The 17,941-nt window shown below is 34.8% G+C and overlaps 1 protein-coding gene across 1 annotated transcript in view; it reads right to left on the bottom strand.

The window, feature by feature from the left end:
* The window catches only part of TRDN (triadin), a 274,790-nt gene that overhangs the window by 176,679 nt on the left and 80,170 nt on the right, over positions 1 to 17,941 (bottom strand). Inside the window, 3 exon segments of the mRNA XM_053973292.1 lie at positions 1,798 to 1,935; positions 8,418 to 8,459; positions 14,558 to 14,767. Coding sequence (XP_053829267.1) covers positions 1,798 to 1,935; positions 8,418 to 8,459; positions 14,558 to 14,767 — 390 coding nt within the window.

The following is a 17,941-nucleotide window of genomic DNA, read 5'->3' as shown; positions in this document are numbered from 1 at the left end:
TCTTTATATGCTAAATGACAAGCATCTATTCTGAGATTCTGGATTTTTCATTAAAAATCTAACTTGCCATAGAGTTTTGGGTAGATAAATTCAAGGTGCAGTAGTAACTAAGGAAAAATCCAAATCTCTATTTGTGCTTCTGAATATTAGCTTGTGACTACAATTAAAATTTTCCTTTACTTTATGCTTGTTTCCACATTTTAAGGAAAGGCTCACTGGTACTTTTAAAATTCCAAATAAAGTACATATCAAATTTAACAAGATTGTAAATCTAGCAATGCTTCCAGTGAAACCCAAGGCAAAAAATAATCTATTTCAGTGTAACTATAAGCACTTGATTGCTGTGATATGTTATTGCATCTCCATGTAAGACACGGAATTTCAAGGAGTGATCCTGGCCAGTGTGCAGCCTCAGCTGCACTGCCTACAGCGCAGAGTGGGCAGGGTGCTCAAAGCACTTAATTTTTATGATATAGTGCAGTAAGGCCACTGCCTGTTCACACTCCGGGTTGATGATGAAATTCCACTTAGGCAAAACACTGCTAGACCTAATGTTTCCAAATCTAGTGAACATCTGGTCTCGAATTTTTGTCTGTCAAGTATTTTATGACTTTTCCTACTGCCATTAGCAGTTAGACACTCGAGTGTTTGAAAATTTGCACGTGCTTTGGGAGCTAAGAAATGTTAAAAACTCACACTGATAAAATTTTACCAAGCTCTCTATTTTTTATCTTTTCTGTTTGTCAACCTTAGGAGAGACTGGCTTTCTGCTAGTTATAAATCATATCTCAGAATAGGATGCCCAATTCACAGACTCACATGTAGCAGCCTATCTATTAGCATTCATATACGACGATAATATAAAAAGCTCATGCACATATTTAAAAGGTAAACACTGGGTAATATCTCAGGTTTCTGAACAAATGGGTAGCAGTCAGTTTCAGTACATGTCACATTTTAATTATATTCTAGTGTAGCCAAATGGAATATAGAATAAACTACCGTGAAATGAAGATGTCACTCCTAAACTTATCGCTTGTCAGAATGACCAATATGATGTGACGTGATGATCCACTACTGACTGTGATCAGTCTCTGTCCATACAGGGGAACTATTATTTTTTTTTTGTTTTGTTTTGTTTTGTTTTGTTTTGGTATGGTGTTTTGTTTTTTATTAACAGAAGGAGAGTATTTTCCGAAATCAAAATATTAGTAAGTTACTTTCATTTGTCTGATTATGTCAGATGAAGAATTGTACCATAATGGTAAAATAATTTCTAGTAAACTGAATTATTTGCAACATGCCATCCAAAATCATGTAAGTTCAGTTGAAATGTTATATATTTTTTTCATTTCAATATATTGCCCCATTATCAATATGTCAAATTGAAAAAAGTTCTAAATTTCTTGATGTATCTTGTATATTTTCCAGGGTTCTTTAGATTCTTGCTGATTAAAAGAAAGTAGCTGTTTTCATTCTCTGAAGCAATATCCTGATGCGTATTTTGGTTGTGGCTTTGAAGTCGTATATAAATTAGTGTTCTTTTCTTCGAGATGTACTAATGGTAATATTTAATTCTGACAGCTTTTCTGTAATAGTACATTAAACATGAGATGAAAGCTAACAAAGAGACCAATTTACTGATTGGAATAGCCAGTGGATGCTTTATTAGCAACAATCTTCACTTTTCCTTTCTGTTTGACCTTATTGTCTGTGATGTTAAAAGCCGAGTAAGCCTTTTTAATGCATGTAAAACAGCAGTTAGCGCAGTTACAGAAGTCTTTACATTACAAATACCTTCATCACTGTCATCATCATCACTCCATACGATGTCAGACAGTAAAGAAAAAAAGCCATAAATCCAATCAGAAGACTCTTCCAGTGTCTCATGAATGATTCTCAGTGGTTCTGTGCTGAGCTTGTGAACAGATCTTCCTGAGTGCAGAGTTTAAAACAAAAGCGATTTGAAAAAAGAACCCAAACCAAACAACTCCTTCAGTAATAAAAGTTCATTTTATACAGGACTAATTATACTACCTCTTTTAGCAGAAACAAGGATTGTGAATGTTAATTTTTATTATTCAAGCATTTGAGGACAGCTCTCCTTCCTGTGGAAGGCTGGTATATACTGTATCTTACTGCACTTGCTGTTCACAGAGTGATTAAGGACCTAGTGTAAAATTTGGTTTGATGATGTACTCCAAGTTCTGGCTCTCCTTCTGGGGCTTGGCTGAGCAAAATATAAATACAGATTTCATTCTAATATTCTTCATTTTAGATAATCACTTCATTTCAGTTTTTAACCTGACTCAGATCCCCTGCCTCTTGATGCCCATCTAGGATTCAGTCCCACTCATGTCGTATCTCCCCACTGAGCTCCTTCATTCACACAAGTCCTGGTTGAAGAAATTGGTGAGCCTCGGGTCTCGGGTTAGCTGCTCAGACAGGTCACATCATTGTCATGGACCACACATACAGGATGGGAGGAAGAAAGCTATGCATACTCAGGCCAAAACTAACATGAGTTCAGAATAAACAGGGATACAAATCCAGATAGTGGCACAGAGACAGCTGCTTTCAAACACATACCCCTGTGATTCTGGTTCTTCTCTCACAACTTTTCTAGAATTTCTTTCACATATACGTGTGCACATGTGCATACTTGTTCTGATCTCACTGCCCCTGTAGACAAGCAAATTGGGAAACAAGGAAGCTGTGCAGTTTCATGTCCTTCACCTTCCTGGAACCTCTGATGGAAGTGAGACTTCTGCTGCCCACTGTATCCACACCCAGGCAGTGCAGCCATCAGTGGGTTATACCGGTACTCCCTTAAAGGTTTTTCCAATTTGGATTTCACCAGATTTCTCTGTACCTTACACACTACTTCAGAGGGACTTTCCCATCTCTGACAGGCTTCTTCTTGTGACCATTCTGTGCAGCAATTTTCTACTTTCTTGAACTTTGTACCAAACATTGCTTAGGAAGGGGTAAAAGCCTCCTTCAGTCTACAATTCTGCCCACTATACTTGAAACTGCAGATTGAGTCATTGCCTGGTCTGTGCAAAGCTTTCGCACAAATACAAACAACTGAAGGTAGACTACAAATTTGATTTGAATTTTTGGCCTAGTGTTGCTCCTAGGAGTTTTGATAGAAATATGTATCCTGAATTTAACATTCTCAAGATGGGAACCATACCTCTGTTGTAAGTAAATATTTTAGTAGGAAGCTAAAGACAAGTCTCTTCAGAACTACTTCTGATTGCAGTGTTCTGACTCACATGGCAAATCTCAGCATTAATCAGATACAGTCTCACATGGACTTGCAGGCTAAAAATCATGCAAGGTGCAGGCTTAAAGTAACTTCTTCAGTGACAGCAGTATGAACCGCTATTTTCTTAAAGCGTTGTAACAAAACTTAGATGTAGCTTTATTTGAAATATAAATGCATCACTATGCATGTTCATGTTATTTCTAATTAATTATTCTGAAACACAAGAGACCAGGCTTTCTATTGGTTTGCATCTGCTTGTTGATAATGCAGACCAAAGAAATATTATAGTTAATATTTTGTGAATATTGTATTATAGTATATGCTGCTGAACAATCAGACACATCAAATAAATTAACGGTGTGACATGATGCAATGACAGAGTTGTAAAGAAATTAATTTAGTGCACTACTGTGCACACTATTTTATTCAGAAAGATTGAGTAGTAAACCACCAAATATTTACTTTGTTTAGCATGACACTTATTTGCATTGTCTTCATGCATTGAGATGTAGAGATTTAATTTTTTTCAAGTGATTTGCCACAAATTGTCTTCTCAAGCGTTAACCAGAATAAGGAATGCCTACGCTTAGGCTCTTAAAAAGTAAATTTGTGACCTGACCCCGATGTAATTTACACTTTATTCTAATCTAGAGGTGCAGGTGCTAAGGAGTCAAAGTGGACTAATAGAACAGGCATGGCCAGAGGTGTCTTAGCATAATCAAGATTTTGATTCACAAGCAGGGATGGTTTAACTTTGGACAGCTGCCTTGATTTTTGTTGTGGCTATCCACCCTCCTATTACCCACTGGTTGCTTAGGGAGGGCTCAGTTGCTTTTACAGCCACAGATTTTTTACAGCTGCAAGGACTACAGCTATAAACTAAACAAGAATTGGTATCAATTTATTTTAATATACTGGTCTATCAACTAGCAGTTTAAGAACTGTTTCTGCTTCACAGGTAGCAGAGCTGTCCCCCCAGGCAGGCAAGGGAAATGCTCAGAGAAGTGCAAGATCAAGAGCAGAGGAAATTATTCCAACCACCCCAAGGCAAGCCATCTTTGCTGATGAATCAGTCTTCAACATCATATCCTGGTCTTTAATTCATAACATCTTCATACCACACTCTGAAAAGGGATTAGAAATTATAAGTGTCCAGAGGCAAAATTGTGTATCCAGTCATGCCTATGCTAACGGGCACAAGTTGCAAATCCTGTTTAACATAGAAAGTTTAGAAAAATCAGTTTGGAGCTGTGTAGAGAACACTTTATTGGTATTTGCAAAATGAAATTTTGTATTCAAAAAGTTACTGTGAGCTCACTTGAGGTCTGATGCAAGTGGCACAAACCTGGAAAATTTTGTCCTCTTGCACAGATCTTCTGTTTAACTTGTGTTGTATTTCCAACGATTTTAAGAGTAGTGCTAATAGTAATGATATGTTCTAGAATTCTTAAGAACACCACACCAAGTAATGCTGAAGTGAAAATTAAGACTGATTAAATCCATGATTTTAATTTTCCCAACAACTTTGACAACACCAGGTGCTACAAGCTCTCTAGTAGAATGAAATATAAAGGAAATGAAACAATTCTGGTGTTAACAAGTACAGAGAAGGATTCAATTTGCCTCACATGTATGCAAAGAGAGACAACCATTTCCAGAAGATTTGCATACTCTTGCTTCATGAGTGAAGCTGAAAGAATGCAGATTTTCATAACAAAGTGTAAGCTTCATATTTTTTAATTTAGAGATGTCCAGCAATTGAAAGTATGATGAGATTTTTTTACAATAATCTTGTAGTCAACATATTTGACTGGATTAGCAGTCTTCTATCCAACTTCCTATTTCTTAGCAAATCTTAGGAGACTAATTATTTTAAAAGTAAGCTCACAATATATTTCCTTTGCTAACATATGGTGTGTAATATCGAATTTGTAACTAATCTACAGCTATAATTAATATTATTATAGATTAATATAATTGATCTGAACTGTAATTATTACATCATATACCACATAAAATCCATTGCTCTGGAAGTAGAGGGGGCAGGATTTTGCATTTGAACTTTAAAGAGGCTATTTCTCAGAATATTTCTCAGATAGATACAGACTTGTGAAGTTTAAGCTTTTGTTTAACTTTTAAATAGGGATTGAGCTAACTTTTTAGTCTTAGATAAAATAGTAAACAATTAATAAATGCCTGTTGAAGGAGGGGAAATGAAGTAAATGGTTACTTAGGAGGTTAAATTTGGACATGAAACATACAATTAATATTGAAGAATTTAGTTGACACTATGTAATTACCTTTAATCACAGTTTAAATTCAGATTATTCTATTTAGTGAAATATACCTGGAAGGATACTTAATCCCTGGTGTTCCTAAACTACCTGAAAAGCCAGTGCAGAAAGACATTGCAACCTTCAGAAGGCAAGTGTCTCTCTTTCCTCTGAAATCTGTTTTAGGGCTACATTAATTCATTTCCAAAGATACCCACTCCTTTCCATTGACTAGAAAGGAAGTCTGAAAAATTAGCATGGGCATGTCACCTTAATTTCCTATTGCTGAGGTATGTGACATGGACCCTGCTAGTGATGCTGTTTCAGATTCAAATCCTTCTTGTTATTGTACACTGGCTAAGCACTTAGATTTGTAACTTTACATTCATAATTAATGCCAGGTCTATACAACTATTCCCCTTGATAAATTATTTACATTCCAGAACAGCACTGATTCTACAAAAATGCATTGCCAGAATGTTTTGTTTGTCAAAGTATTTTATTACCTGGTATAGTTTAAGAGATGTTTTTCAGATCAGTAAAAATTCCTCTTTCCACAGCATGTCACTGCTGTGAACATAGTAACAGTTTTGTTGTTTTGTTTTCAGAGGAAACATCAGAATTGCAGAATCTTCTGGAAAATGATGACATTTAGAAGAGTTAAAGCTGACAGAGGAGGAATTCCAATCAAATGGAAGGAATTTGTATACTACCTTTCAAAGAAATCTTATTCTAGGACAACGTAATTGAGTTTGATTGGAGAATGTTTGTTAGTTGTTGGAGATATCTGGAAGATTATTTGGATTTTCTGCACTAAACACATGCAAATATATTTAAAATAATTATTTAAGAAATAGTTTATTAAAATGTGTTATTGGTATTAAATACGTCTAAAAAAAATCCCTGAGTAATTTGAAACACCACAGCAAGTGCTACGATTCTTTGTGGCTCTCTAGCATTACTGGTACAGAAACAGTAATTTGATTAAAAATGTGAGAACAGTCCTGAACAATTAATTTCTTTATTTCTGAAGTCTCTCTGGTTCACAATCTTAATTCCAAATGATTTTAAAATCAAATTTTTAATCTTTATGGTAATTAATAGCTCACATTTAACACAACTCCTTGAAACTAGGCAATGAGAAAGACCTCAAGTCCTGCAATTGGCATTAGGCATGTTCTTGGTAACAAGAAGATAGAAGGCAATTTTCATGAAATGACTAAGTATTTTTGAACAGAAAACCCCTTTTCTTCATCAGGACTGATAATGCATACTTTAAAAGTGATGTTTGGATACAAGAATTGAGTAATCACATGGTATAATTTGCTGTAGCCACTCGAGAAAATTTGGTTATGTTTAATAGTCTGTGTTATTTATTTCTGTGAAGTGCATAACAAAAAGTGACTAATTGATTATCTGTGCAAATCACTTCAGTCATTATTCACATCTTAGTAACTCTGCCAGAAATGTAGTTTCCTATCAATCTTTTTTGCTTGTCAAATGGTTAAATGTATACTCAAAGCTCAACCTCTGTTAAGGTGGCCTTTTTTTTTTTTAATGAATTGCAGCAAATTGGTTAATAATCCTTGGATTTTCATCAATTACATATTTTGACTCCAGTGAATTGAATGCAATTAAGTTACAAATGATAGTAATTATCTGGTGCAAAGATTGATCTATGAGATATAAACTACTTCATTGACATTGACAAGGTACAGCTGATGAAGACAGAATTTCTGTTGTCCTTGATACAATACAAAAGCCTAACACTAGATTGTGGTAATAAAACATCTTCTATTCTTAGTAAAATATTCTACTATAAATATAGAGACCTATATTTTAATTTGAAAGTTTATATATTTGTAAGTTTCTTTATTTCTACTCTTTGATCTTTTGAAAAGTAGCATCTAAAATACTAAACTCAATATACACATAGTCTTCTATTAGTACCATTCCAGTTTATCAACATAACTGTTCTTACGTCTTACATTTCTATTTCATAGACTAACATTTTTGTCAAGCTTATAGCTCTAAGCCATAAACAGTTAAAACTCTGGTTGGTACCACTGAATTATTAGTATAAAAATACTAATTGAAGTTTTAATTATATTACATATAAAAACTGTCCAAAAAGTGCAGAGTCAACTTTCTCAGTAATGTCCATTTAATAAGTACATATATTGTAAATATTAACAGCCTGTGGCTGTCTCTTTCTAATATCAACCTTAGATAATTATATTGAGGTCAAGTTCATAGAGAAAACCTCACCTGAAAGTGAAGAAAGAAGCAGTTATAACTAGAATCACTTGCCAAAATTTAGAAAGAAATTCACAAACTCTCACCAAGTAATTGAGTAATTTCAGGTCCATTTGATATAGCCCTACATGTGGATCGGAGTGTATGTTTAGGGTGGGCTTTAAGTGTAGTTTATATGACTTGATTTGATAACAGCTGGAAGGTTTTGATTTGATAGTTCAGATTTTCATTAAGTGGTGTTTTCTGAAACATATTTTATCTAAAATATTTTGAAACTTTATTTTTTCTCATTCTATGGGTTCAGTTCTCTGACTAGGAACACAGATCTTTAGATCTGTAAGGGCATCTGTAATGCCCTTTAAAGGGCATCATAAGTGTAAAATTAATACCTCAGTTTGACACCATTTCCTGAGACTCTCCTGGCTGGGGGCATCTCTTAGCTGTCAGATCTACGTCAAGCATGACGAGAAAATGAGGCATAGGCTGCTGCAAGCCCCAGCCAGGTGGAGTTTGGGTTAGCTGAGAAGCAGTGTTGCCATGTGCTGGCTTCTGCTCGTGCCCATGCTTTGTTATCATCCACACACATATTCAGAACACTGCAGGCAGAAGGTCTTTACCAGGAGGGAAACAGGGATCATCGCAATGCTGTGAATAGGTGGCTATACCTGATGGCAACAGCATGAACCCCAGAAAGGTCAATAAAAAAAACAAAGAAACACCATTAGCAATAATGAATGTTCTCAGCTGTCTCTTGGCTAAAGGAAGCACTTAAGGAGTGAAGTGAGGAGTTGTTTAATCTCTATGGGGCTCCTGTTATGTTGCAGAAATTTGAGTTCATTAAAAAGAGAAACAGTATGCTCTAGATGTAAGATAATACAGTGTGAATGACAGCAAGGTAAAAACGTGGTCAAACAAAGCACAGTATTTTCACAAGTGACAAACAAATTCTATTGCTGAAAAGAATATATTACATATAGGTGATTCTAGTTGAGTTACTTCAATTTCTTCAACAGAAAATAACCAAAGAATTGCATCACTGCAATTGTTACTGGAATGAATTACTGGTTTGATTTGTTTGTTTAAAATTAGAAATTTCACAGATACCATTATGCACTGCAAATTTGCTTTGTATTTTGTGTCCCATGAAGCGTATTTAAACATGAATTCTCCTATTAGATTTTTCCCTATACATTGAGACAGTTTCTGGAATTTCATATTTTCAACTGCATAACCTTGCAAAGTTTGATCTATCAAAATTTATCATCTTTTATACACTGAACCTTTTGGGATGAAAGCAGCACATGCAATACTGCAATAGTTCATAGACTGACATTCTTTTCAGTATAAACTCATTTTCTAGGAGTTTATAACTCAACTATGAAATCCGCTGCAGACTGAAACATAAGAAACCAGATGTCGTCTGAGCAGCCCTTCTTTAAATAGAAATCGGGCTTAAATCCCTTTAAAGGATTTTTTCATAGAAGACAGAAAAAATGTTTTGTAGGTTTTAGGTACATTAATTGAAGTCTTATATAATTCAATTAAGAACTTCATTAAGAACTTTGAAACAGATAGGATGTTCAATCATGCTTTGAATTGACATTTATAAATATGATATAAAATATATTTCAGAGTAGGAGGTTTGTCTAAGGCTTTGCATGTTTGAAAAAGAGAAAAAATTATATTAAGTTCCATTAAGTTTGCTGGTTGTTTAAACTAATCCAGAAGTTCATTCTTTTTCCTGACTAAATACAAATATATTTTCAGTTTAAAAACTGGTGTATATATAGTCATAAAGCACAAAAACAAAAATAGGTACACCCTTCTTTTTGCAGTCTTAAAATTTTCCAGTGAACATTAGCCCAACAGGGTGACTACAGCGAGATGATACTGCAGAGGAAGAATGTATGTGCATATGCCTTATAATTATTATATACTCCCCAAGGCCAGACAAAATCCATCCGTGACTGCAAGGCACTAATAAAAATGACCACAGGTTCAGGCAAGGAAATGATGACTTCAGACCGTGTTATTCAGAAGCTAGTATGGGAAGCACCACAACATTTGGCCAGATTTTTTGCATTAACTTAAAAGATTAGAGATATATAATTAAAGAAAGCATCTGACTGGATGGGAGCTCCATGCACTGTTAACTCTCCATTCCTAAAGGCATTACCTCCACAAAGGTCTGACTTTGTTACAGGTCTCTAAAAAGCCTCTTTATTTGAGCAAAACAAATTAGCCCCAACAAAGAGCATACCTATGGGATTTTTCTACTTATCAAAACAACATAGCAAGCTCGTTCTACTAAGTGCGTCTACTAAGTGTGTTTTCTATATGTTCACCTATATTATTTTGTAGGTAATTTTGGGTTTCATAGATTGGGTGAGGCTTCATTAGGTTTGATTTAGTCTGGCCTTTAGGTGACTGGCTAAATCACTGTCAATTTACTCTGAATTTTGAACACTCTGGATCCGAAATTAGGGGGATGTTAATTAGCTGTAATTGGTCACAGAGATGGCAGGGAATTTTGAATGCTCTATTAGCCCATTAGCAAATATAGATTCCTGGGCAATCAAGGACTAAAATAATCTTAAATTATTGAGTTGCATTTACCAATTAAAATGTATAATCCAGTTATGTGTTCAAGAAATGCATGAAATACATTCATTAATTATGAAGCCTGTTAAAAAGGTGAGTTTTCTAACACAAAGGGTGGAAGTAATGAACTGTTGCAAAGCACACATAAAGCCAAAATTAACTTTTTTCATTTCTGAAAATATATTAGATTTTTCAATGTGATATACCACTTATTCCATATTCATCACACTGTACTGCATGAGATTTTTGGTTTCTTCTCTCAAGCTTTTGCAATGCATGTCACCTTCATACCACATTCGAAATATTTCAGTCATGTTCATAGTTGTTCATAACTGTACAATACAGCATGATAGGAATGCAAGCTTTCATTTGATTCCTCAAAGGAATGAGCATAATGCACTAAAGCACAACACTGAAAAATTTAATTTCCTTCTTCTGGGTAGATAGAACAGGAGTGAAACTTTCAGTACAGATCTAATTCTTGTCTCATACTTTCCTTGAAATCAGCTGTTAAAGCTAATGCTAATTTGTGGATTCTATCCATGTCCTAACTTCTGAACAAACTGACACATAACCACCCAGGAAGCAAAGCTTTACACATGCAAACTGTGACACAGGGCCCCCATGTTATATTTTATGTCATAACCAGCACCTCCTGAATAGTACAGAGTGCTATAGAGTTTACAGCCATCATGTTCTGGAGGTGTAAAAATACACAAAACTGTGTCTAAAATCTTGCTGTGAGCAGAGCTTGAATTAGTGTAATCTAAATTCACTTACCTAAACCCTAAGTGTTAAGCTCCCTCAGCCTCCCTCAGTTCTATAAGGTACTTTACAAATGCTGAATAAAGAGAGCCAGCAAAAAGTAATTTACCACATCTACTTTAGGATGAAACTAAACATCTCTTTTTCATATCATTCCAGGACAAACGTCATCTTATATAAATTGTCAAAATTTCACAAACTTGATAGTTTACTTTTAAAAAGATGTGAAACCATAGCAATCAAGAAGTAAAATCTAAGGGTTGGCACTCTAATCGCAGATGGTAGTGTGAAGTTCATACTGATAAATTAAAACAAAATATAAGAGCTAAAATACTTATACTGATAATTTATGTATTTTTGGAATTATTTGCCTTTCAGGTAATGAGAGTAAAATTGTTAATTATTGAAGAAAAAGAAAGCTCAGGTTCAAGTTTAAAGTACTTTCTACTTAGCTCGTGTAGTGTTTTTACTGAGCTCCATGAACCTCTGTGTACTCTAGGCAACTCTTCATCTAGGGGATTGCACTTCCTGTATTTTCCAGAGGTTAGTGGCTCTGTAGTGCAATCAGGGGAAAAAAATCCATTTCTGTTCCTCAGCCACACAGTTCCCTGACTGGTTTACCAGGTCAGCCTGCTCCTGCTTTCTGTTGCGCTCACTCCTGTGCAGCGCAATCACTGCTACAGCTCTGCTATGGAGGCGGTCATTTCTTGCACAGAAACTTAGTGAGAGTCCCTGTGGGAGCCCCTAGATCAGAATCCTCTGTCGGCTCTTTAACTGCCCTTCAAAAATCTTCAGGCTGCTCCTCAGTCACCCTCCTGTCTCCTCTAGGCTGAGTTCAGCTCTCTCAACCTGCCTCATTCATATGCTGTCCATACTTTCTGAACTTGAACTTCATGGAACTTCAGGTAGAGAAATGGGAAAGAAATTGAATGCACTGGCTTATGAAAGGCAAGTGTTCTTTGAGGAAAAAGTGTTCTTTGAGGTTTTTTTTTCTGTGTTTTATGGATTTAAAAAGCACACAGATGAATATAATTTCTTTGGCATCTCTCATGTGCATTTGAAAACTAGAAAATTAATTTTAATCATGCTTGCAAAACTAAATTTACAGTCCCAAATTTAACTATTTGCTCTTTTTTTGTAGGTCTGGTTTTTCAAGAACAATATCAAACCCAAGACAAAAAAATACTGGGTTTTAATCATTTTAAAAAATCATCTGGGTTTTAGATTTAAGGAGCCACTTAGAAATTTGTCCCAAATTCTACTTCCTATATGAAAAGGAGGCATTACTTCCACTGTAGGCAAACTGTCCAAAAGTGAAAATCATTCTTGTATCAATAATGCCAGCTACATGATTCCATGTACAGTCTTCAGTTATTTCCATGGTACTTTTACAAATCACTGGGTTTAGCGCAAAAAAAAAATCAGTAAGAAATCAGGAGTGGAAACCTATGGGTTAGGATAACAGCTATGCAACTATTCTTATATGTATGTAAATACAGAAAACAGTCTTATAAATCCTGGTCTAAAGAAGTACAGCAGTTCCTTCTCTTAATGTTTGACTATCAAGACCTGATTTGAATGCTGGCTTAATTAATCACTTAGGAACAGAAATATTGCTGGGAAGGAAAAGAAACAAACTCATGAGCTCTAAATACTGAAGTATCTTTCAGAGACCTTCACAAAATAAAAACTCACCCTGCAGATTAAATTTAACATTGTTTGATTTCTACATCTTGGTCTGAAAATGGCAGTTTCCATCAACATTTTTGAGTTTTAAGCTCATTTAACCAATACAATGTGAACAGAATTCCATCTGCTTAGAAAGTTTCCTTCAGACTCTGGTACAGATACAGATTCTTATTGCTTAGCATTAACCTGACTTGTTTATTGAGCATGTGTGACCTTATAGCAAGCTCAGAAATTTCTGAGTTTAAGAGTTTAGTCTGTTATGCCCTGGTTCTTGACTGTTCATTGAAAACATATTAAGAACTTGATTAACTTGACTGATTGATTGACTGATTAATATTTAATATGGAAAACTGAAGTTGAATATAACAGTTTCTCTTAGTTTGTCTCTCTGTTGTAGCATCAAGTGTTTGGTGTCCAAACTAAAATCTGATGCTTATTTTGGAAGGATGTCTCAAAAATAACTTTATGTTTTCCTGGTACTGCAGAGATGTCCTTGTGAAAACAAAGACAGATGAGAAGAAAATTTAAGAAAGTTTTGTGGTACATTTTCTCCACCTTTCAAGCTCTGTGATGTCTATTGATCCAGGATTTGTTGTTTTCTTTCAAGATCTATATGTGTTTCAAAAGCTTTCTAAGTAAATCTTGAAGTCAATATTGATATATAACAGGACAAAAAAAATCTATGAATTTATCAGTAAACTAATAAAGTCCAGGAAATTTACTCCAAAACATCAACTCAATTTCTTTTGAATTAAAAGGCTGAAGTCCGAATTTCAATTCCTAGTTAATTATTGTGACAGATGCGATAACTTTAGGGCTGGAGTTCTCATTTAAGGAAGACAAGGGTCCTAATAATTTGTTTTCTGATTCACATACATTTCCCAAGTGTTAACAGCTGTTAGCCTCACAAAGGTTTTACTGCTGAATGCTTGCTGAACACTACATATCCTTTACATACATAGGTAGTTAATTTATTTTCCATTATATATCATTGCCAGATAAAGGCATAAATATTCTATTTCTTTTTATTTGCTGCTCTTTTTTTATGTTCCTCAATTAGAATCACAGTCCTTGTACTGTGATCACAGTCCTACTTCATCTTCATCTTTGTCCCCTGTAACCAATATGTACCATAAAGCTTGATCTTGTTCATTTATCTAGTCAAGTCTTAAAACTAGGCTAGATTATTGAAGACAAGGGTGTGCCTTAGCTAATATTAAGAATCTGGTCCTCTGTACTTATGGTTTTTGAAGATCAGTTTTAAGGTTAGCATGTTCTTTTAAATTTTTCTGATCACTGAACTGTGTAAGCAAATATCAGAATACTCAAGGCAACTATTAAAGACTATATTTTTAAAAATATGAATTAATGCTAATTTAATTTTTCTAGAAAAAAATTATATAGAAATTGGAAAACAAAAATCTGACCTTACATGCTCATATTTTATGTTACTATCAACATATTCATTTTCCAGGATGAGGATGAGCTGCAAAATGGAGAGACTTAAACTATAAAGGTGTATGTGGTGTAAACAAATGTGTTCTGACATTTCTTATAATATTTTCTCTCTTGGTAAACTCAGCAGAGACACTGTGCTGTCCCCAAGGAGGTGAGCAACAGGCATATTTCTGTAATAGATCCTTCTTAATAAATTTTTAAATTTGAATATACAAGGTGTCAAACAGAATATGCTAAGTTTTACCTGCTAAGTCTTTGTAATCCACCAAGTCAAACATTACAATAGCTACTGCTGACCAGGTAACAATCAGAGCAACAACAAGAAGCCATGCTGCTGGTGAGCTGAATGTTGTCACGAGGTCTTCTGTCACTGATTTCTTGCCCACTTTCATGGATGATGAAGGAACGGATCCGTTCTTACCATCTATTATTGTTGTGGTTGTAGACATGTGTCCTGTACAAACAGACAAAACAGAGGAAAACAGTGTAACTTGGAGCCTTAAAGCCAAGAATATGAATGCTGTTTTGAAACTGTTTTGTCGTCAGAATGTTTAAAATAAGTATAAATGTTGTATTGCTAAAAAGAGGTTCTTGGACTTTCTGGAAGAAATAGTCACAACCAGCCTCTTTTATTATATGACATTTTTGAGTCTGCCACAAATAGCTACAGGCCTAGGAGAGTGATTGATGAAAGCATAAAATATTATTACCCTCCAAAGGATTGTCTTGTTATGGGCTGTAGGCCAGATTCTCAGGTGATGTGATTAAGTGAACTTCCATTGACTTTAATGGAGCTAATGCATCTATGCCACTTGAGGTTTGGCTGGAATTCTGCTGTGAAGGACATATCAGTAGCAGTTGAAATATATATACTTCATTTAATCTAACAGAAACACAAATGTTTTCCATGTCCAGGATCCTTAAAAGTTGTTAACAAGATTGTAGTTGATTTTTAAATACCTTTTTTTTGTGGAATTTTCACTTAATGAAATAATCTCCTAAGAAATAAGAGTTACATTGCCAAAGCAGACTTGATTCCAAAAGCATAGGTTTGGTAATAAAAAGCTGGTAGGAAGTTGAATGTTACTTAGCTAAGGGACCAGCTGACAGTAGTAATGGACAGTAACAGTAGTGACTTTACCTACTTCATCCTGAGGTATTAAAAATGCTAATTCTGGACACAAACCAAAATTATGGTAACTGAAACCTAACTGTATTTGAAAGCTCTCAATCTGCTTCATAAAATACATTTTGATAACCTAAACACTCTAGGGAGGTAATTTTTTTTCCCATTATATACAATAAACAATAGTAAAAGTACTCCGAACACCACAGTTCAAATTAGTAGAAAACCACAGTATCTCCACTTAGTTTACAATATCTTCTTGTATGTTACAGTTCAAATCTTCAAAGATATACTGCATGTGTTCTTGGTCTGGTTGTTGACATCAACTTGCATAAATTAATTCCAGTGATTTAAGAGACCCTTGCCCATACAGACATCTAAAATTTCAAGGAATCAGGTGACACCTGGTTTGTGCAGATCTTTGCTTTTTGCTTGCTGTTCACTTGTCACGGTTGATACAACCTATAAAAATGATATTTTCTGTGTGACAGAGTTGCTCTATATGAAGGTAAGCAGATTCAATTTCACTTTTGACATAGAAAATGATAAATAGGCACTGAGAAACTTTTGCTGGAGCTAAGGTAGAGGCTGTTGAAGACTTTCCAATATTTACCATCACAACGTCTATTTAGACTCTCTTTGAGAATCACAACATTTATATTCTTAAGGAAATAAATGAAGAAAGGATTAAATCATTAATATTACCATATGTACATACATTTTTCCTTCTTATTTTGCCTAAACAAATCTTCTGATCCTTATGCTAATGAATACTGGTTTTGTTCCTTTCCTGTAGAATGTTAAAACAATGTCCTGACGTGATAATGAAATGCCCCTTTATTCATCTGACAAAACCATATAAAATTGGGAAGGATAATTTTGGCGGAAGAGGTTCCCTAATTCTTAACCTGTCATACCTGTTGAGTTTTCAAATTCACATCCTAATCTGTTATAGAATTCTTTATTTTTTTATTTTATTATGTAGTGCATTGTATTAATGAGTAGTTGCCTTAGCTCTGCCTTTTAATTTTGCTTCTGCACAAGCATCAGTGCCTTACTTCCAGCCCTGAAAAACTGCTCTGCTACACAGCAGAGTTGTAAAAGCAAAACAAGATTGGCATATTACATGTTTTTTGTTACTTATTTGAAATTTATTCTTATTTATAGAATATTTATTCTGCTTATAAATAATGTTTATCTCCTAGGATAGAATGTATACAATTTTTTATAAAACCATCACTGCTTCCATTGCTCCAAACAAAAATTTTAGATCAAACAATTCACAGCAGGAGGAAAGTCTGTCAAATGACAACTAAGAATAAAGATCAGCTTCCTAAGTCAAATTCAAAATCAATAGCATATTGTTATCCTACTGCATACACGATGCAAGTAATTTGTGCATGTAACAGGTCATAAATGACACATTATGCATTTTTTCCCCTTGGGGATATCAGTCAGAGTTTATGGTGTGTAAGAGAGAATAGAAAGGTACTGTCTCATCTTGACAAATCTGATTAGTACCACAGCATGTCTTCAAGGACATCCTAGTGGCAGATATTTGCAGTTATAATACAAACAATCAAAACTCTATGTGTGTATACAGATACAGACTTATAATTACCAGTCAAAGGATCATTCTTCTAGGTTTGTTGCTATGTAACAATAGTTCCTTACTATTTAATATACCTAACTTTTCAAACTCAGACCACTTTGCGTCTGCTTTGGTGAAGAAAATAGTAACTGGTGATTTATCAATCAGAGCAATGCTGCAGAGACAGAGCTCAAGTATGCTAGAAGGTTATCTATGACAAGCTTTTGGCTATTGATGTAGTCCAGTCAGATTTCCCTTTAAAAACTCAGGATGTTATACAATAAAATCGCTGTTGTGGCATTCATTAAAGTGTGAGTGAACAGCTATTAATTCAAATTTGACTGGAAGTCAAGCTAGGAAAATACTGTTATACTGCTGGACGTTCCTGATACAGGTGCTTGCAGTGTGATTCAGGGGCCTAAGAAAAATCTCCAGTGTTGTTTTACATTATCAAAAACATCCTCACAGGACTGGCAGGCAAAATCTACAGGACAGTAACTTTGGAACTGCCTTAAAAAAAAAAAAAAAACAAAACCAAAACAGACAGGTTGCCCTAAAGCAAATAGAAATTAGATTTTTATGTCCCTAGATACCTATATAAACAAAATTGACTGGAGGATTTTATCTGATGACTCCTGAGAAAGACATTGTTTGCTGCTACATAATCTCATGTTAGTTGGATTGTACATTCATCATCATTTCATGACTCCAAAATGAAGAGGCAGTAATACTGAGATGATCTCCCTCTCTCCACAAGCATTCTATTATTGTACTACCCAAGGTGTTATCCTCTTGCTTTTCTCTGCCTCTTTCTTGCTTTTGGGCATCTAGATGCTCTGTTCATTTCTGTCCACCTTCTACCAGTTCTAACTTTCCCTGCAAGCCTTCAGTGATAATATTTATGAAGCTAA

This window comes from Vidua macroura, chromosome 3, assembly GCF_024509145.1.
Source record: "Vidua macroura isolate BioBank_ID:100142 chromosome 3, ASM2450914v1, whole genome shotgun sequence".
Classification (NCBI taxonomy): Eukaryota; Metazoa; Chordata; class Aves; order Passeriformes; family Viduidae; genus Vidua; species Vidua macroura.
The sequence above is the reverse complement of the archived record's forward strand: the minus strand, read 5'-3'. Positions and strand labels throughout refer to the sequence as shown.